A 22124-nucleotide genomic window follows, 5' to 3' on the forward strand; every position below is an offset into this window, starting at 1 on the left:
GTCATAAAAACAATTTAGTATCCTTATCAGACACACATTAGCATAATTATGCTGTTATTTAAGCGATGTTTGATTGGATAACTGGATTAGTACTTGATTATTTTAAGAAACTTACAAATAAAAAAAAATATATATATATACAGTCTAAAAAATGTCAGTATTAATAAATCATAAGTTCAAACACTAAAATCTATGACAAACTTCACAACTTACTCATCACTGTTTTATTGGAAAGATTACCTTTCTACATACTATTCTTACTTATAGCATAACAAACTTATTGTATGCAACATGCAAGACACGTTTACAAATGTGCTCTTTCATAAAATGAAATTTCCCTGTCCAGTAGTACAAAATTCCCCAACTTTTCTCTGACCTATGGAAACCCTGTTACAAAAGGTTTAGTTCATTCAGGGGTGTCACTTTATATAAATAAAGTTAGCACACAAAATAGTGTGGTAAAAAGCAGCCATTATTTTGTCACTAGCAGTGAAACAGGCAACACAAAATTAAGCTTGTGACAATGAATCACACAGGTGATGTTGTAGCACCATGAATGAAACATCGAAGTACTACAACAGTTTTGACACACTGTTGCAAGGTATGGATCACTGCTGAAGTCAACCTTTGTTGAGGGTCAGGTTCTCAGCCATCACACTCTCATGATATATGCCTCTGGGGCTTTCCGATGATCTCAAAGTAACATTTTGAGAACGAATTTTACGAACATTGATGTTAGCCTTGAGGACCTTCATAAATGTCTCATCTACAAGTATTATTCATAACAGGTTCTTCAATGATAGATTGTTTAGGCAGAGTATTCAAAACAACGTCCTCTACACTTGTGTCTACACAACAGGCAGTTGCCATCCATTCTACAAAGTTTCATCAGGTTCTTCAATGTTGAGATATTTTGTGATAACAGTTCAAGAAAAGAAAGGAACTTTATAACTATTATTTCTACCATCAAACCCAATATTACCCTTCTGCAAAACTGAACAGATAAACTTATTTATTCCTATCGCAATAGCACAAACTCTTCTTCTGATTACTAAAACTTACCTTGTTGCCCCAATAGTTCAAGGTCTTCCTTTGATTACTAAACTTCCTTCCTTATCATGCCAATAGTTCAATCTCTTCCTCTGATTATTTTTTTAAAAAAATACTACCTTGCTGTGTTAATAGTTCAAATCCTTCCTCTGAGTTAGTTGGTGATGGAGCATCAGGACAGGGTGATGGTATTGGGCTTGGAAGAGTTGGTGTTACTTCTTCAAGTTTCTTTTTCAGAGCTTTTACCCTGTTTCCAAAATTCCTGTAAGCCTGGAATTAACAATGGCATATTATACCAACAGTTATTTCTATGGTAATCTTTGAAAGCAACAAGTTTGTTTTTCCAAATATTAATACACCTCTGTTCGTAGTAAACAATTTTGTAAAGTTACTAGTTGTAAAGAGTACCTCAAAATATGAATGATATCAATGTCTATATCATTTGGTAAAATATTGTTGAGATGGAAGATGGTTTTATTTTTTAAAAACGAATTTAAAACCAAAATTACCATTTTTATATAGAAGTATTAAAATTGCATGTTAGTTACAAATAAAACTTCTAAAGCTTCCACATAAAATTCACAGGTGTAAGTGCAATTATACTTTAGTTCCTAATAGAACTTTATACACATGTTCTAAATAAATCTTAAGAGCATGTATCGACATAAAAGGTTTTTACATGTCCACACTTACAAGAACTACTTCATTTCTAACAGAATCCTATCAATATACCTGAACCAAAAACCAAAAATGACGACTATTCATTGAAAGTAAATCTTTATAGTTAATGTTTCAGTTTGTGGACTGCTAAAGGTATTTTATCTTGGTTAATGTTTCAGTTTGTGGACTGCTAAAGATATAATACCTTGGTTAATGTTTAAGTTTGTGGATTGCTACAGGTATTTTACCTTGGTTAATGTTTCAGTTTGTGGATTGCTAAAAGTATTTTACCTTGGTTAATGTTTTAGCTTGTGAACTGCTAAAGGTATTTTACCTTGGTTAATGTTTCAGTTTGTGGACTGCTAAAAGTATTTTACCTTGGTTATTGTTTTAGCTTGTGAACTCCTAAAGGTATTTAACCTTGGTTAATGTTTCAGTTTGTGGATTGATACAAGTATTTTATCTTGGTTAATGTTTCAGTTTGTGGATTGCTACAGGTATTTTACCTTGGTTAATGTTTCAGTTTGTGGACTGCTAAAAGTATTTTACCTTGGTTAATGTTTCAGTTTGTGGACTGCTAAAAGTATTTTACTTTGGTTAATGTTTCAGTTTGTGGATTGCTACAGGTATTTTACCTTGGTTAATGTTTCAGTTTGTGGACTGCTAAAAGTATTTTACCTTGGTTAATGTTTCAGTTTGTGGACTGCTAAAAGTATTTTACCTTGGTTAATGTTTCAGTTTGTGGATTGCTACAGGTATTTTACCTTGGTTAATGTTTCAGCTTGTGGACTGCTACAGGTATTATACCTTGGTTAATGTTTCAGTTTGTGGACTGCTGCAGGTATTATACCTTGGTTAATGTTTCAGTTTGTGGAATGCTACAGGTATTTTACCTTGGTTAATGTTTCAGCTTGTGGACTGCTACAGGTATTATACCTTGGTTAATGTTTCAGTTTGTAAAATGCTACAGGTATTTTACCTTGGTTGATTCAATACAGAGACTTACATTAGTAACTAGTCTTGCTTCACCTCTCTGGGTTTCATAGTATGCCCCTCCCTGCTCCAGAACCAAAATTAATTCCGTTCTCTCTTTTACTTCTTTCTCCAGTGCTCTGATATAATCTTCTAAACATTTTACAGAGGTGTCAAAATCTCTTGAAAATTGCTGCCCGTGTTTTCTGTCTGTGGTAAAGCAGTAAATAATTCTTATGGAAAAAAAGACTGTATGACAAAAAAAAATATTTTTGCTAAGTTTAAAGTATAGAGTGTTCTTTCTAAGTATGTTACATAAAACCTACTACCTTTGTTGTACATAGATTTAATTTTAATTTGTTAAGTACAATGTAAACTTTCCTCCTTAAGTTAATTTCATACACCAGACATTCTTTAATGTTGATTATAAGAATTCATCTTGCAATATTTTTCTGGAATACCAAATGATATAGATTTGATTATATAGACCCTTCAATTCATTAACAATCATCTTCATACACCAACTGCATGCACACCTCTTCAAAACTTGCCTTCACCTAATCTTTTATAGAATGTTTTCTATCTATGTTTTCTTTGCAGAGTTAAATACTCTGGGATCCTATCTTATGACATGGATTCTTTCAAACAGATTTTATAACCCTTCAACAAGTGTAATTTTATTCATAACTTGGTTTCTCTCAACTCGGGTGAAAAGTTACTAGGATTTTATTACTTTACAGTTTCATGGGAATCACTGTTATAAAAAAAAAATATCAAAATCAATTTTCTGTACTTACCAGTTTAATGGATGTTCCAGCCACATGTTGTTGATATCGTAAAGTCAAATCATTACATTTCTATGCATAAGGTATATAAACTTTCATTTTTTTTAAAATACTCATGCAGATCTATACAATTTCCATAGCTTACCTGTTACTTTCAACATATGACTGTACATTAGTCACTGGATTCACACATCAATTTTATAATGTGGCAGCCTTCAAGTATTCTACACATTGCTTAATATTGTAAGCTTCTTCTCTAAGCAAACTTTCTTCCTAACTTTGTTGTATACAGCATTATCAAAAGTATGACAAAAGCACACTCACAGATAATATTGACCATCCAAATAAACTAGGATGTGAATTCAACAGCACACTATTGTGTATGGTTTATAAATGACACCATATGTTATAGACAGCCAGAAAGAGAGATCATGCCACAAGTAAAGTAGCTTAGAGATCTTTAAGAAATTATTATAGCATGGAACTATTTTGGGTGTAAAACATTTAATATCCATGGCCTCTATGAGTAATGTTCCAAGAAAAAGGATTGTTGGACATGCTAATGTGAAATTTTGACTTAACTACTCAAATTAATCAATCCTTGGTCTATGCTATGTTTCAAACACCCTACAAGCTAAAACAACACATGTGGTATTAAATTAAAGTTTGAGACAACACATCAAGTGTATGAAGGAAGCTCCAAGGTGCAACAACCAGTATATCTGTAACCTATTAGAAACAACTCAGTCTGTCTGTAACCCATTAGAAACTACTACCAATATAAAAGAAATGAGTCAATTCTCCTTATGTGTTGAACATCTAAATTGTGATGGAAAGAAAATGAAAACTAATTTCAGGAATACCAATAGTACCATTTGCTGTCTGCTTCATATAAATAGCTACAAATCAAACAAAACCTGTAGAATGTTTCAAATATGAATCTATCAATCTAAATGTGAACAGTAACAGGTAGTATCATGGTGTGAGCTTTTGTTTTAGCTAGTTTTGACTTAATCCATTGGTAATACTGGTGATAATTAAAGAAGTTATGAATCACGATGACGAGAAACCCGCTTGAAGTAAAAATACATTCTCAAGGTAGCAAGTATGGGTATTAAATCTTTAATTAAAATAAAGAACAACATTTCAGCCTTCTTAGGTCATCCTTCAGGTTAACAAAGAGAGTTTGCAAACTGCAGCCATATAAAAAAAATTTAATTAGTTAAAATTTGGAAAAAGAAAATCTTCTCTGAAATCTTTTTTTTTATTTTTGTCTGTTAAACTTGGTTGTCTGAATTTGTAAATACTTTGTTCTTACCTTTCAGCTTTCTCAAAGCCTCTGAACTTGCTGCATCAACTTTACTGTTGGTCAGCATGGCCAATTTTGTGAGTGTCTCCTTGGCTATCTTATCCACCATACGTATCTGATCAGCTACTTTTGAGGCTTGATGAAAAATGAGAATACACAATTATGTTACACATATAGCATCAAAAACATAGCCCCTACCATATTAACACAGCAGGTATCAATTCAGTACCTACATACAACAAAACACAACTAATACATTTATGTATGAAAATGAATTTTATTCACTGTGCCTACATCCATACTAAACAATTTTAGTCACTTAAAATTTAGCAAGTTTTATCCATTTGGTTGTGTTATAAGTAAAATAATTCAAATGATATTAACCTCAGTCTCACACAAAACTACTGCCATGCATGATAAATGTCCTACATCAGAAAGAACCAGACTCAGCATCTAGTCAATAGTCAAGATTCTTGCATTATTACTACTCTAACACAGTGATTATAAACAGTGTGTGTATGCAAAACGTAATCACAAAATATTTATTCCAACACTGTCTTTTAGCACAACAAACCTGTAAAAGTGCTGTTCAACTATTAAAGAAGAGTAGCTTTTGGAAATTATAGAAAGCAAAATGCCCTAGGGACAAAAACATTAGACAGAACATTATTTTAGACATGAGACAAAAGACCAGTTTGAGTTCAGCTATTTCTAACCATATTTTGACTTCTTAACTTTCTAGAGGTTCTACTCAAGTTCACTTTTCTTACTTGACAATGCACTTCCTTATAGTGGAATACAAAAGATCTCTCTTTGATGAATTACACTTAAAAGTAGTTCCCAAGCCTCATGAGCTGTTCTAACTTTTAACAGCAGAGAAAACATTAATACCATCAGTATCAAATTGTTCTAGTTCTGATGGTTGGTGCCATCAGAAAGATTACAACATAACCAAATCAAAGAACTCTTCAGAAATGAAGTCCAATCAAAAGAAAAAGAAACCCTACAGTGTTAATCATTCACCATCCAACTCAAATTACAAGGAGGTTATCTTTCATCATCCACCTTTATGTTGACCGCTCCTCTAAGAATTGGCTTCTGTGGTCAGATCAACCACTGGTACTATTGCAAGTGATAACATGAAGACATTAATTTCATGAGCAAAGTTACCAATTCATATAAAGAAGTCCCATCAATAGCCTAGCCACCTGGAGCTTCCAATACAAGCACCAAATGCAATGCAACACTGCACTCTCCAAAAGACTTTCCAATTAAAACATCACTGTTAGGTCAGGGTACAAAACTAACAGAAGGTTCATTAATGAGTCACAGGGAGACTTTCATTTAAAACATCACTGTTAGGTTCAGGCCACAAAACTGATAGAAGCTTCAGTTGTGTCACAAAGAAACTTTCCAATTAAGACATCACTGTCAGGATTAGGTTACAAAATTTATAGAAGCTTCAATCATGTGCCACAGGGAGGCTTTCCAATAAAATGCCACTGTGAGGATAAGGCTACAAAACTGCTGAAAGCTTCAATCATATGTAACATAGAGATGTTACAATTAAAACATCACTGTCAGGATCAGGCTATAAAACAAACAGAAGCTTCAATCATCTGTCACAGGGGGATAAATAAAATGAGCTCAGTAAAAACTAAGAAAGATCTGGCAGAGATAATGATCATTGCATAACAAACTATATCGATCAACAAGAAATTCAACACTACTCAGAAAGTTCACTAAAGAAAATGTAACATCTGACACCAGATGGTTAATGTGTGTGCAGGTGGCATTACCCCTCTTCTCTGACAATTTGAATAATTATCATTACCTTCAATTTGTGGTTTTTGTGCAGAAGCAATACTGAGAAGATAAAGGGCATATACAAAGTTTCTTTCATAAATGGCAACTTCCATATTATTTTAACACTAAATTTCAGCAATATTAAAATACTTTATTCTTCATCAACTTCAATGTTATTGTAACAGATTTTCAACAATATTTTTAGACCTTATCCTCCATATTCAGTTACTTAGTATTGATTTAAATTAAAAAAAGTAACCATGGCAGTAATTTTGTATGAGGAAAGAGAAAACAACATGATACTTGCCTGCTCTTCCCAACAGGGGGTGCTTGGGAATATTTGCTCCCCTTTAACCCCACACAAGAAAATACTGAGCTGCAGTGATGTTAATCCCATTTAGTAAAATTGCCAGGATGTTTTCAAGAGAAAACTGTGATCTTTTCCAGTGGATGTTGGTGTTGGTGAAGAGTCAGGACACATCACATATCCAAACATTCATTCAAAGCATTCAATTTATATTATATTGTTTAGTAATAAAACAGTGGAATTACTCTAATAATAATAATAATTTGAAATTATTTTTTTTACAGGAATACAGAGTTGTAACAATATTTATAAACCTTATTTATTTTCAGTTACTTCATACAGGTACTCATTGTAGTAACTAATATTAATACCAGCTAATAACATCAAGGTTTTTTTTAAATGCATCAAATTAAAATTATGCTTCTAATACGCTTTGTAAAACTAATACAGTACACTCAGTTACACAGAAAATTTCAAAATTTCTTTTAACGATGTACACTCACATATGTGGAGAAAACCAGATATCTATCTGATGTTTTGGTTATATATTCTTAGTCCTTTTTATTTCAATCAACTACGTCATGATGTGAGTAGTGCAAGCACTCTTGAAGAAATAAAGTATTAATTTCTACATGCAATTATTAACTCTCTGCCTCAATATGATTTTCTACAGATTTTGTCAACTTTAACCAGATCTATTTCTAAAACAAAGCTCTTGGCAGATACAGAGTAGTGTTACTAACTGCTGTGAATATTCACATGTCTGATCTGAGTTAAAAATTAAATAATAATTTCCTATTTGTTCTGCACTGTGTTTAGTATATTTCTTCAACTCTAAGTCATAAAATCAGTTTTAACTTCACATAAAAAAATAATCTGTGCACATAACAAATCAAACACTGTAAACAGCAAAAATGTTATAAAAAAGGCTAAATAATGAAATAAAGTTTTCTTTTCTTACCTTAAAGTCAGCAATTATTTTTGACGATACTGGTGGACTTTCTTTAGAACCTTCTAAGAAATTTAAAAAACATGTATTATCATTTATTTCAAAGTGAAAAACAAATTATTATTATACACTTAAATCACATAAATCTAATCTAGTTCTCCTCTTTGTATAAAAGTTTTGAAGCAATGTATTACTAACAAACTATTAAATAATTTTTAGCAAGGATACTAAATAGCAATTTGACTACAAAATTACAACATTTTAAGCTAATTAAAAGCACAAGTAACATCATAATGAAGTGGAAACATATATCTCTAAATAAAACTGTTGATGAAAAAGTATCCTACATAAACTTGAGTTTGCTGTATGTGTAAAGATCACAAAGCTAAAGTAACAAAAAATGTATTCTAGTATTTAAATAGTATATTTATTTGGGACCTTTTTAATTTCATGTTTTATGTGTTATTTTCAAGTTCAACTCATATCTAACTTTAAATCTAAATGTAATACTTACCACTTATTTATTGCTCAATATGATTTTATCTTTTTTTTGATGGACTTACAAACAATTTTTCTACTTTCTGGCAAGTAACTTTTTATGAACTATAAGTAAGAACAGAGCATACGATTTTCATTGTTGTGTGTACAACACATGATTGTGTGTGTCTATAAATGGAGAGAAAAAAAAAAAGAGAAACGTGTTTTACAGATAAAGATGTTGGAAAACACTTAAATGTAACTGTTACAAAACAAAAGTTAAGGAATAACGTATGATTATTCTCAACTCAATGTGATCGAAAACCCACCAGAAACTAGTGAGTAGTAAGGAATGTGATACACCATTAATACCATTAAGAGAAGGTTAAAAAGTTCAAGGTAAAAGATTTCTAAGTTACTCAATGTTACAAGGTTTTGTAACTAAACATAATATCCATTTACTCTAGTCATAAAGAATGGAAAAAATAATGTATCTTTTTATGTCATAAACAGACAGACTAATATCAAAAAGAACATTTATTTTTCTTTTCTGAAATTGAAGGCACTGTTTAACTAGGCCTAGAAAGCAACAAGTCACTACAAAATCTGAAACAGAGTACTCATTTTAACACAAGCATTGATATTTTTAGACTTTCCAGAGTATGGATAGTAAGATACAGAAATCCACTTAGATGCAAAAAATAAACGTATGAGAATTATGCTTCAAGATATGTTGTTATTCCATTACTTGAAAAAAAATTAACTTGTTCCAATTTCCTTTATTCTGATCTAAATGATGGAATTACAGTGAGGCCTAAGTTAAAACAATCTAAAGTTGATTCTATGCCTAAAATACATTAAATTTTCACTTGTTCCAAGTCTCAGAGGTTATGCAAAACAAGCAACAGATGACTTCCACTAGATCCCAACTGGTAGCTTTTACATTTTTGAAGCTGCCATCATAAACTAAAAATACATTTCATTTTATATAGGTCACAGTGTCATTCAATTAGTTGTTCTTTCTTAAGCACTAAAATATAACAGTAGTTATCCCAGCATATTATGACAGTGGCATCATGCTAATAAGCCAAAAGTGGGAACAAGGACCCCTAAATGTTTTTCACACGTTGCTTTAATAATCATAAATCCATGGATAAATATTTGATTAGCTATCTTCAAAACACTTATCTGTATTGGAAATTTAATAATATAAAAAGTAAAAGGCACACCCTAGTGTTTATATAATTATTATTATTAACTCACTACTGTTAACTTTGGTTTCTAACAGTACTTGTCACCCCCCCCAAAAAAAAAAACAACAAAAAAAAACAACTTCATAACTATATTATGATATAAATTTTCAGTCCACTACTCTTAGTGTTACAACACATTGCTTTATCATAAAATTCATAGCACAGTCACAAATCAATAAGATGGAAATAAATTAATCTAATGGTCAAAAGTGTTTTGTAATCCAGTGGACTTAACAATTAGCCACATCTTTATATATACTCTTCAAAAAAAGAAACGCAAAAAGGATATTTTTTTATTTTAAAGAGAAATATATGTAATAACATTACAAGCTCAGAGTATGTGATGTTACACGCGTTAAGGCACTAATTGTCAGACCAAAATGGGAATAAAAGTTGTGCACTTTGAAAACGGAGGAAAACATCGGATTTTTCGCCAAAACGCATTCGTGTCCAATAAATTTGTTTGAGAGATCTGCATGTTCTGCAAGTGCAACATGTGCAAAATCCCTATAAAAGTGACGGGTTCTAGGTTTCCATAGCTCAGTGTTAAGCCACCGACACGCAATACAGTTACACCAAGACTGACTGAAGCACAACGCAACAACGCCATTGGTCGCTTGGAAGCAGGCGAATCTCGATCAGATGTTGCCAGAGCTGTGAATGTCCACCCAAGCACCATCACAAGGCTATGAAATCGTCACCAACAACATGGATCAACTCATGACCATCCATGATCTGGCAGACCTCGTGTGACCATGCCCGCACAAGATCGCTACATCCGGTTACGTCACCTTCGAGATAGGACCACCACTGCCTAACCCATACCAGGGCTCCGTAGGATTTCCGATCAGACCGTACGCAACCATCTACGAGAAGCAGGAATCCGACCTCGACGTCCAGTCAGAGGCGTCATCTTCACCCAGCAACATCTTCAAGCATGGCTGCAGTGGACTCGGGCACATCAAGTATGGCCTCATCGACGATGGAGGCATGTTTGGTTCAGCGATGAATCACGTTTTATGCTTCGTAGGCAGGATGGAAGGACCGGTGTTTACCGTCGCCGAGGTGAACGTTTTGCAGCAAACTGTGTGCAGGAAGTTGACAGATTTGGTGGTGGCAAGTGCCAGAACAGACCTTTTGCACATTCAAGGGAATCTTACGGCTCAACGATACGTCGACGAGATTCTTAGGCCCCATGTGCAACCCATCATGGTGAACATCAACGACGTTTTTCAACATGACAACGCCCGTCCTCACACAGCCCGACTCACCACTGTCTTCTTGAGACACCACAACATCAACGTTCTTCCCTGGCCCTCCAGATCACCAGATTTAAACCCCATCGAACATCTTTGGGATGAGTTGGACCGACGTCTGCGATGACGGCAACCTCATCTGCAGACTCTACCCCAGCTTGCAGCAGCTTTGCAAGCTGAGTGGACAGCCATTCCACAGGATGTGATTCGTTATCTCATCGCTTCCATGGGCAGGAGATGCCAATCAGTTATTGATGCTCACGGGGGGCATACTCGTTATTGACGTTGAGTGACGTTAAACTTCAACTAGTGAGCGTGGACTTCGCCTTTGCAGACTTTGGATGTTCAGCAGTGAATGTGCAAAGTTTCACACATGTCTTATAGAACTACCCGGAATAAACTTGTTGACAATTTGTCTCAAATTTTGCCTTCTGCATTTCTTTTTTTGAAGAGTATATATATTTGTTTTCATTGTTCCACCTTTTTCCCAACAGTTTTTTACTTCATTGTCCACATTCTTATTCTGAATTTCACGACTTCCCAAATCATGGCACGTTAACTTAAGTTTGGTGTGAATGTTATTTTCTTGAACTGAAAATGTATTTCCAATAATACTCACCACTGCTGATACTACAGCTATTCTTCGATATTGGCTTTGCCTATCGTAGCATTTGTCTTGTATGTTCTAGTCTTTTACACCCCAATTAAATGAGCTTGGCAACATCTAATTTACCAATTTCTCCACCCACATCGATACACCCACTATTCTGTTATTATATATAAGCATCTCATTCAGATAATGTAATAAATATTTTTCTACAAAATGTTTGTCACACATTTCTGTTATGGATTTCCATAAAATTATAATATCCTTTAAAAAATCTAAATTTGACATAATATTTGGAGGTATTAGTTCCATATTACTCGTGTCCACACAGCATCTAATACAACCTCCTTTGTTATCTAGCATTTCTCTAGTCACACTAATGAGTGTATGGAACAATGTGTTTATTATGCTGAGACATGTCAAAGGTCGTAAATACACAATCAAGCCCAACAAGAATACTGTTGGTATCAATGTTTCACTCTTTTTGTTTCAGTCTATAAAACTTCTGGGCTGTCTTTTTCATTGATCCTGAGGAGCATTTGGACTCTGTATTCTGAAGGCTTTCTTCACTTCTTCAATTTGCAGTCACATGGACTCCTCTACTGACTTCTATCTTGGTCAAATGGACTGCTTCTGTTCCTTCAATAGAGATACCTTGGTGGAGGGAGTTTGCCTAACTGCTGTAGCCTGTGTGTTTCACATGTGACTTCTTTTTATTGTCACTTGATGTTTCCAGATGTCCCATAGTCATTTGTATCTGTGGATTTTCACCCCACATGAACAATGGGGTGTGTATTTTCATTTCACAGCCATCAGAGTTGCTTGTCATGGAAGTGAAAGTGACAGTTGATCCCATTCCTCCAAGATGTTAATCTCATTTATTTATTGCACCTATAACAAGGGGTGTTTAGTGGATAATCACTGATCTTATATCAGTCCCTTTTTTGATCCTCTCTGGCCTATAATGGTGTCTTTTCTCATTGATCACTCTTTGCCACTTATTGCTTCTTTACTATAAACTTTGGTGTCTCAAGTTCCTGAAGCTTGGGTGGTAGATGCATTCAGTTTATGCTTTTCCCTTAATTTATCTGTTACTCAGAGTTCTGGCTATGTTTTGATTCTCTGTTTGTTAGTTGTTGATACACCAAATTGGCTAGTTTAACCATGACTTGATGAAACTTTGTAGAATGGACAGTAATTGCCTGTTGTGGAGACACAAGTGCAGAGAACAACATTTCGAAACTCTTCCGCCTTTTAAAATGTTATCCTCTACACTTGCTTCTCCACAACAGGCAGTCGTCACCCATTCTACAAAGTTTCATCATGAATACTCTGCCTAAATAATCTATCAAAGAATAACCATGACTTCTTTTCTACAATATTTATAAGTCCACCACTCCATCTTCCTCTATGGTTATCTTTCTTGAGGTGTACTCAATCCAACTCTCTACACCAAGATTTTTCTAAGTCCATTGAAGTTTTAATGTTTAAAGTTACCTGGGGTGCAACTCACAGTGAGTTTAACAAACGTTTCTACCACATCTTGTTTTGATTTAGATCTAGCTTTGTCAGTTGTTTAAATCAGACAACATTTTCAACTACTCTTAGTTATGCTAAATATCTAAAGGATTTTGGACTCTCCAGTGCTATTCAACATTCTTACCACATGGCCTTTTCAATTACTTAACCACAATATTAAGGTGGGCTGGAGGTTGAGCACAGTGTTCTATGTCCTCTCCATAGTTCAGGAGACAAATGGAATGCTTCTTGCCCATTTCATTCAACAGTGAGGATGAAATGATCATAATTCCAGACTGGATGAGCTCTGTTCCTTTAATTGAGTAATGCTTACACAATCTCATCATTCTGAGCCTGGTATGTTACTTTTTGGACTTCTTCAGGTGGAAAAGAAAGTTTGTCCACGTCAATATTACTTATTTGCTCCCAGTGATTCTGGTGGTCTAGAACACATCACTCTATGGCTACAGGTTAGGATCCAATCAAAAGTACATCCATATATAAAATTGTGGGCCAATAGTCCTAGCCACCATTGTGGAATATAAGGGCCAATACCCCTTAACTGCAACCTTGACTTGTGAAATCTTGGCGATCTGATTGGGGCTGATAATGTTGAATTATCATGTTCTACATTATCTATTCCATCCCTGACAGAGAAACAAGGTTCCAGGTGAAGATCGTACTTGTCATGGATGTAGTACAATTCCCCAAGTTATCTCTGTTCACCCATTCTACATAAACACTTTCTGTATGGATTATGCTCGCACTGGCCTCCCACCTTCTCAATGTGGGATTCTAGCTACAGTGGCAGTGAAGATAAGTATGTTTTGGAAGTTAACATTCTCTTAAATTGAAAATATATTTCCAATAGTACTGACACTCTTCTATCCTACCTTCCAAGTAAAAAAGCCTGTGTTTGTACTGGGATGGTGCAAGTCTCAAAAAAGTGATTACATTATGTGAGTGAGGTGCTTATATACAGTACTAGGATGAAGGGTGCATTGATGTGAGTGGAGAAATTTGCAAATTAGATATTGCTGAGGGTATTTGAGTGAGGTATACATGACTGGAGCATGTATGACCAATGCTTAGATAGGCATAGCCAATGTTAAGAAATATCTACAGTGTCAGTGAATGGTGTGTTCTGGAATAACATTTATATTTTATTTAATAATACTTCAACAGTGAAAATGAAAGAACTATTAGCTTACCAAGCATGTCATATAGTTCATTAATGAAATCAGGATCATATACGCTTCTTTCTTCCCAAATCTTAAACACTCTTTTCACAGATGTTTGTATCTTCTCATCCCTATATACACAATAGAACAATAATTATTTTAATTAAAAGTAAAATATATACACCTCTCACACTATGCCATCACAGAAGGAATTATGAGATCTGAAGATACATGAAACCATAGTTCTCAGCTGCCTGTAGTCTAAACTTTCTCACCAAATACAAGCTTAACTTCTGTCACACCACAATGGATTCCATTTAAAGGAGGTTGAAAATCTGAATAACTTATCTAACTATTAATTTTAACTGGAAAGCAAAACAGCCTCAAGTTCCTTACAAAACTATCTGTATAATTAAATATTTTGTTTCAGAATAAATCTAATAAAGAAATTTAAAATCTTGATAATCACTAAATTTGTAACATAAAAAAAAGGCTTTAGAACAGGTTTTAGGTTATTCCTAATAAACATAATTTTGTTTATTATTTATATAATTTTAAGCTTTCACTAAAGTAGCTGAAGTAACCTACACGTAGTTACTCATTGTACAGCAAACATTTTGATAATATTATAACAGAATATTAAGTTAGTCTTTCCTAGTTTTACTCTTACAACTTAAGTTTATTTTTTAGAATTCTTACACAAATCTATAAAAAATAACTATGCATAGATGTTCCTACTTTAAAAGCTGTTGGGTTTCATTTCTCTGACTGGACAGTAAAACTTAACCATTACTCTTATCACACACCACAATATGCAGAACATGGTTTTGTGGCAATGGGTAGGTAGGTAGGTATTTCATGTTTATTAGAACAAAGCTACTAGGCTATCTGTGCCAAACAAGATGTAGTATACTATAATGGTATATAGAAATTAAGGTAAAAATACATAAAATATGTAAAATTTAGACCTGCCAGGAAGACTGAAGCATTAAGTTCAAACTTGCTATCAGTTACCTGAAGTTGGCCTTTCCAGTCCTGGGTTCAGGTCAAAATAAAATTAAAATGTGTAAAAGAAATCATGCTAAAACAGTGTATAGTCCAATAAAAACCTTAAGTTAAAAAGACCAATGGCTCTTAAAAGTGTAAAAACATGAGTGAGACAGCTAGTATCACCTATGACATTGGCTAATGTCAAGGGCAAACCTACCTTGAAAATATGTTTAAAATGGCATTGTCCTTCTTGGTTGTAACAACAACATTATAATAAAATATGTACAATTGTGACCTAAGCACCACACAGATCACACAATGGTGCATCAGTACAAGAGATAAAAGGAAGTGGTGAGTTAAAAAACTGTGACCAATATGTAGCCTAGCCAAACAATTTCCTCCCTTCAGTCTTCACAGAAACAAGATGGCCAAAGAGCTTGATTTGAAAAAGCTTATTATTTCTTTGCTCACTCCAGGTCGAATGCCAACTGGTGTACAGTCAGGTTTTGATAACTGGACCATAGTCCATGTATGAAACAGATATGGTGGTGATAATGCCAGAGCAGATGGACTTTGCCACTCTGTCAGCTAGCTCATTTCTACAAATACCAACATGGCCTGGTATCCATAAAAACTGGACAGAGATAGATAATAGAGAGAGATGGGCCAGTTTGTTTTGGATATTGATAAGAATAGGATGATAACTAACATGGAATGATGTCAGGGCCAATAGACAGCTGAGTGAATCAGTATAGATCATACAATTCGTATTATTGCATAGTTTCAATATGATTCAGGGCAAGAGAAATGGCATACAATTTGGCAGTGAACACAGAAACTGTAGAGGGGATTCTGTGCGCTACAACTGAACTGTAACAAACCATGGCAGAGTCTACAGAGTCACCTAATTTTGAACCATCTGTGTACATAGGAATGGATGGATCCTTTGAAAGATGTTTAGCAAATAAAGAGCGATATTTCCAATAAGGAGTACCGGTCTTCCTCAGTTGACTCAAAGATAGGTCACAATTGGGGATAGTAATTAGCCATGGTGGAAGAGGCCTAACTGTTGATACTGCTGTGCTATTCAAAGATAGATCCAATTTTTCTGATTATGTCTAGATATGAAAACTAATTTGATTGATTGGTTTAGTGTTTTATGGCACAAAGCAGCTAGGCTATCTGCATCAAACGTGCAGTAAAAAGGAAAAAATAAATTAAGTGTAGTACAGTCAGTACGAAAGGAAAGAGGTGAACGCTCTGCCCGAGTCATGATGGTCAAGAAGGTGGAGGAACAAGCAGAAGTGCTAGATACCTGGCAAAAGCATGAAGGCTAAAAGGAACAATGGCAGATTTTCTACTATAAAAAAGTGTGGCCCACTGAGAATGGAAAACACAACCCCAAGTAGATTGCTGTAGTACAGAGCAAAGTTTGGAAGCATACATAAGAGACAGTTGCAAATGGCGAATATACAGAGAGGGTTCATGGGACTCCACATACAAACTTTGGACTGGAGAACTACGAAAGGCCCCAAAGCAAAGTCGAATGCCCTAATGGTGGATAGGATCCAGCATTTTCAGTGCTGAGGTTCTGGCAGAACCACAAACCATAGAACCACGGTCAAGTTTGGATCGGATAAGGGCATGATAAATTTTAAGCATGGAGTATCGATCCACACCCAAAGAGGTGGAAGAGAAGACACAGAGGATGTTCAGTGCTCTTATTTACTTGACACGAAGTTCCTTGATATATGAAATAATGTTTAATTTACAGTCAAATATACGACCAAAGAACTTTGCCTAACAGATGACAGGAAGTACAGCATTATCAATACAAAGTGCTGGATCTGGATGAATACCTCATTGGCAGTAGAATGTATACAAACACTTTTAGGGAGAAAAAGTTGAAAACCATTTACTGTGGTCCACTTATGTATATAATCGATTGCAGTTTGTAGCTGGCACTCAGAAAACCTCATATTTGATGACTGACATGAGATGTGAAAGTCAACAACGAAAAGATGGCCATTTGCAACTGTAAGGGATAGCTGTTCACTGATGGCATTAATCTTTATAATGAAAAGTGTGACAATCAGAACATAGTCCTGAGGAACTCCAAATTCCTCTGGGAGAAAACGGGAAATTGTTGAACCCACATGGACCTGGAATCAGCAATTCATTTTAAAATGCTTAATAAAAAGTGACAAATTGCCACACAATCCGTATTAGTGAAGGTCTCGCAAGATGCCATATCTCCATGTTGTATTATAATCTTTCTCTGACTAAAAAAATAGAAATGATGTTGTCACTTTAAAAAGACTTCTCTGACTGATGTTTCAAGGCGATTTAAGTGGTCTATCATGGAGCGTTTTCTCCAAAACCCACACTGAGTGGGTGAGAGAAGGTCATTTGATTCAAGGAACCAAACAAGACAAGCATTAATCATCTTACTGAGACAACTCACCAAAGCAATAGGATGGTAATTCAAAGGAATCTTTGGATCCTTCCCAGGTTTAAGAATAGGGAGTACAATTGCTTGGCACGAAGCATCAGGAAAGACACTCTCCTTCCACATCTGGTTAAAGACAACCAGGAGAATAGTGAGACAGGCATAAGAAAGGTGGCGTAGCATCTCATAATGTATATCATCAGGTCCAACTGATGTATTGCCAGACCAACTAAGTGCAAGTTTGAATTCCACCAGTGTAAGAGGGCGATTATAGTCACAGGAATGATCAGTCAAAAAGGAAAGAAGCAGGTGTTCAACTCATGTTTTAATATCTAAGAAGGAAGGGGATGAGTTTGAAGAGCTAGATACATGACAGAAACATTCACCAAGAATGTTGGCAATGCTCTGAGCATCAGCAACTTCATGGCTATTGGATATTAAAATAGAGAGAGGGGCAGAAATATACCGTACACCAACCTTCCAGATCTGGTCCCATATGACTTTTGAGCTGGTGGTTGAAGAAATGCGAGAGGTGTATTTAATCCAAGATTCATTCTGGCTTTGACATCTAACTTGCCGAGCCTGTGCATGAGCTTGCTGAAATGCAATGCAGTATGAAAGTGTGGAATATCTACAAAATTTATCCCAAGCACGTTTCTGAGCTTTTCGTGTTATAGAATAAGCAGAATTCCACCAAGGCCAGGAATGCTGTGGGAAAGATGTTGACATTTTGGGGATGCACTGAGCAGCTGCTTGGACAATACAATTAGTTGTTGCTGCTACACAATCATCTATCGATGATTAACATAACATGGCAGGATCAAGTTCCCGAGAGAGCAGTGAAAGAAGGCCAGTTGGCCTGGTCTAACTTCCACTGAAGTACACAGCTCAGGTGGGACTGACCACAGCCAATCACTCTTGATATGATAGGAAAATGATCACTACCCAGCAGATTATGCCAACCTCCCAAAAAAAGCAAGTGAAAAGCAAAGGGAAGCAGATAGAAAGTTTTATAGCAGTAAATGACTGACTGGGTACATGAAAATAAGTGTAAGAGCCAGAAATGAAGAGAGACAGGTTATGATTCAGGAGCATATGCTCTATAGCACAACCCCTCACATCAATACTAGAACCACCCCAGATGGGATGATGCCAATTAAAATACCTCAAAATTAAAAGGAGGTTGGCAGTTGCTCAATGAGAGCATCAAGGTCTGATGGATGATAATTTTTTCCAGAGGTAAGGTACAGAGAGCAAACAGTGATGGTACGACCCAAGGAGGTATAGATGGCTACAGCCTCCAAGGGCATATTCATAGACAAGGACCTGGTGGGCACATGTTAATCAACCAGCAGTGCTACTACCCCATGTCCTTGTCCAACACATAACCTGTCATTTTGGTATAAGGAGTATTGTCGAACTGTGACTGTATAAGTAGGTTTTAAAAATGTTTCCTGTAAAGAAAGACATTTGGGATGATAAAAGTCAATCAAATCCTTGATATCATTCACATTTGATTGAAAACCTTGACATTTCCATTGGAGTAGCAAGGCCATTTTTATTTATTTTGGAGGACAATATGGCAAGGAGACCTTTTGCTTGTGACTGTGCTTTTTTCTTTACTGGATGTGGGTCGGTCACTCTCTAGTGATCCTGGCTCTGAATCAAGTAGGCAGGTTGGTGCTTGTAGATACAAGTTTCAGTGATTAAGGACATAAACAAATGGTTTAATTTTTGGGGTGTCAAGAGAGGAAGACCTCATGGAAACACCTGGGCTTGAACAAGGTGTGGTAGGGACAGAGATAGAAGATAGTGATTTGTTAACTCTGTTGATTTTGGAGAGTACTAGATTAAGATGTGCTGTTAAGGATTCTGTAGGAGGCACGAAAAGGTCTGTCTGGACTCCTACTATAGTAGTGGAACGGATTACAGCAGCATAAGTCCTAGACGGAATTGGGAATAGTAATTTCCGAGCCTCTGGGTAAGTGATACTGTGAGCTCGAGACATTGTACTTCTTTCTCTTCCACCCATTTAGGACAAGAAGTAAAATGGGAAGGATGTGGACCATTACAGTTAACACAATGTGGTTCTAGTTGGCATTCAAAAGCATCATGGTCTTTACCAGCACAACAGGCACATGTCAAGGAACCACAGCAAGATGTTTTTGAATGACCAAATCGTTGACAATAAAAACATCTAACAGGGTTAGGAATAAAAGGCCTTACCTTACAATTCAGATATTCTGCCTTCATTGTGGTAGGAGGACGTGTTGTTGTAAATGTTAATATTAGAACATTTGTCGGCTCCATAATCCCATCTTTACAAGTAAAAATTTGGCACACAGCTGTAACACCTCAGCTGGTGAAACCTGTGAGGATCTCTGGCTGTGGAATGGTCTTTAAATCCCTCTCAACTATAATTCCTCTGGAAGAATTCAAAGTAGAATGAGGAGTAGTCTCAATGGGTATATCCCCAATGGCCTTTGACTTCAAGAGGAGTTTGAAATGTTGTGAAAAAGCTGTTTCCATTAAAATGTCCCCAGACTGTAATTTTTTTACTGATTCAGGAGAGCCAACAAGCCCTTCTAAACCCTTCTGAATAAAAAATGTAGACATCTGCCCTAAGTGTTTTTCAGTTAAAGAATGTATAATTAAAAATCATGGAAAAGGTTTAAGTTACGAGTTTGACCGCACAGAATCATCAATGCGTGGTTGTTTGCCAGTAGTCGAATTTTTCTCTATGCTATCATGCTTGTTTTGTTTTTTTATTTGAGAGGTATCCATAATAAAAAAAAATATATTTTGGTACCCACTGGCACCACCTACCATGGAGCTCTACGGAGGGATGCATTACAGTGTCATACAAGGTCACTGCAGCAATGCCAAAATTTTGTGAGCACTATACCTGAACACCAGCATCAGACATAATGTCCACTACACCCACTAAGGACATCCTACGCTAACACTCAGTTGACCTTGGCCTAAATGGACTAGCTGAATGATCCTGAGGGGGGCACCCCAAGACTGCCCATCTACAGGAATTCAAGGTTGGTGTGCTGGAGTTGGACCCCTCAACCACCAGGATCCTCTCTTTTCCTTCACGGGTCACCATGCATGGCAAACATGCAGGTGGATATTAAGATCCCAGAGGAGATAAACTGAAAGTACAGAACCTTCTCTGTGAGGTCCTCTCACCATGCACAGGAATCCACATTGAGGGGTGGTAATGGGATGTAAACCATGAATCTTCAGCTTCACAATCCAGATATGCTAATCACTAAGTCAAATATAGCACATGCAAACTCAGAGTAATATTTCTAAAACACTTGAGCTTTTATTGTTCTAAGAGCAGAAGGAGATTACACTGTTATAATAAATTTACACTGAAACAGACGTAACAGTCAAGTCCAATATACAAAATCACAAGTTTTTAGACATGAATATAATAATAATATTATTAAAACAAAGAAAATTTAACATGCATTTCAAAAATTAAGTTTTAACTCTAACCCCTGCAAAATTTAATAATGACACATGAATCATAATTTCATATGATAAAAACATGAGTGTAACTAAGGTTTATTACATAGGTGTAAGCAATGAAAAGTGAAATTTCATGGGGATATTACACTCCTGAGACTTGTTACATATACTTAGTGACACACAGAAACAAGAAATAAGGTGCGAAATAACTAATGAGTTATAAAAATATAATACAAACTGACACATAGCTACTACTACTGCACGAATATCGCACTCAAAACCACAAAACAACGTATCTAGATCACTAACAAAGTGATAATACACTTATGGATAATGCAACATACCTCAAAAGTACACAGGCTTCTTTAAGAACCTCAGCAAAGGATTCACCAAAATGAGAGCCTGCTTTCTTTTGACTATTCTGTACCACATCATTGGCTAAGTACAGAAGGGTCAATCTGTGAGATGGTTTAGCTAAAAAGACAAAAACTAACATTAGTACTAAATTAGAAAACAAAGAATATTACTAGCAAGTAAAAATATTCTAAATAATAAGACAAAACAGACATAGCACATGTGATAGTGATACACAGTGCTGGAAATAATTCTTAAAATACAGAGGCAATACACATACAAAAAAATCACAACCAATAAGTAATTACAGTTAATTTATCATTACTAAAGTTTGCATTATTACAGAATATACAAAAGAAAAGCAAACAAGCTGTATAATGTATCATTATTTTGTATTTGCTTTAAACAGAGAAATAAGTATCATTATCTGGTTGTTAAGTATTGTCCTTAATGTCCTGTGTTACTTCACCACAATTTTGCCAATTATTCTGGTTGTCATGCAGCTTTCTCATTTTCCACATAACCCAATACAGTGTTAACAGTATTCATATAAGGACTTCACACAAGCCAAGGCTGCAAGTGTTTTACTGGTCTCTTTTTTCTTTCCAAAATTATGTTACCACATTTGATGCTTACTGAATGGAATACTTTTCTCCTCTCTGCCATAAATAAACCTATTGCTGTCAAATAATCTGGTTTCATCTGTAAGGAGAACCAT

The 22124-nt window shown here is 35.3% G+C and overlaps 2 protein-coding genes across 2 annotated transcripts; both read right to left on the reverse strand.

Moving 5' to 3' along the window:
* Positions 1-1129: 1129 nt before the first annotated feature.
* Positions 1130-4901, reverse strand: LOC143237628 (regulation of nuclear pre-mRNA domain-containing protein 2-like). The gene is made up of 3 exons (XM_076477092.1): positions 4786-4901; positions 2717-2892; positions 1130-1320 (listed from the first exon to the last, which is right to left on the reverse strand). The coding sequence occupies exons 1-3, from the start codon at positions 4883-4885 to the stop codon at positions 1147-1149; spliced, it is 450 nt and encodes a 149-aa protein (XP_076333207.1). The 5' UTR covers positions 4886-4901; the 3' UTR covers positions 1130-1146.
* A 2490-nt stretch (positions 4902-7391) lies between these two features.
* Positions 7392-22124, reverse strand: LOC143236097 (regulation of nuclear pre-mRNA domain-containing protein 1A-like). The gene is made up of 4 exons (XM_076474367.1): positions 22043-22124; positions 21397-21526; positions 14161-14261; positions 7392-7903 (listed from the first exon to the last, which is right to left on the reverse strand). The coding sequence occupies exons 1-4, from the start codon at positions 22122-22124 to the stop codon at positions 7782-7784; spliced, it is 435 nt and encodes a 144-aa protein (XP_076330482.1). The 3' UTR covers positions 7392-7781.

The sequence above is a fragment of the Tachypleus tridentatus genome, chromosome 13 (assembly GCF_004210375.1).
Source record: "Tachypleus tridentatus isolate NWPU-2018 chromosome 13, ASM421037v1, whole genome shotgun sequence".
NCBI classification, from domain to species: domain Eukaryota; kingdom Metazoa; phylum Arthropoda; class Merostomata; order Xiphosura; family Limulidae; genus Tachypleus; species Tachypleus tridentatus.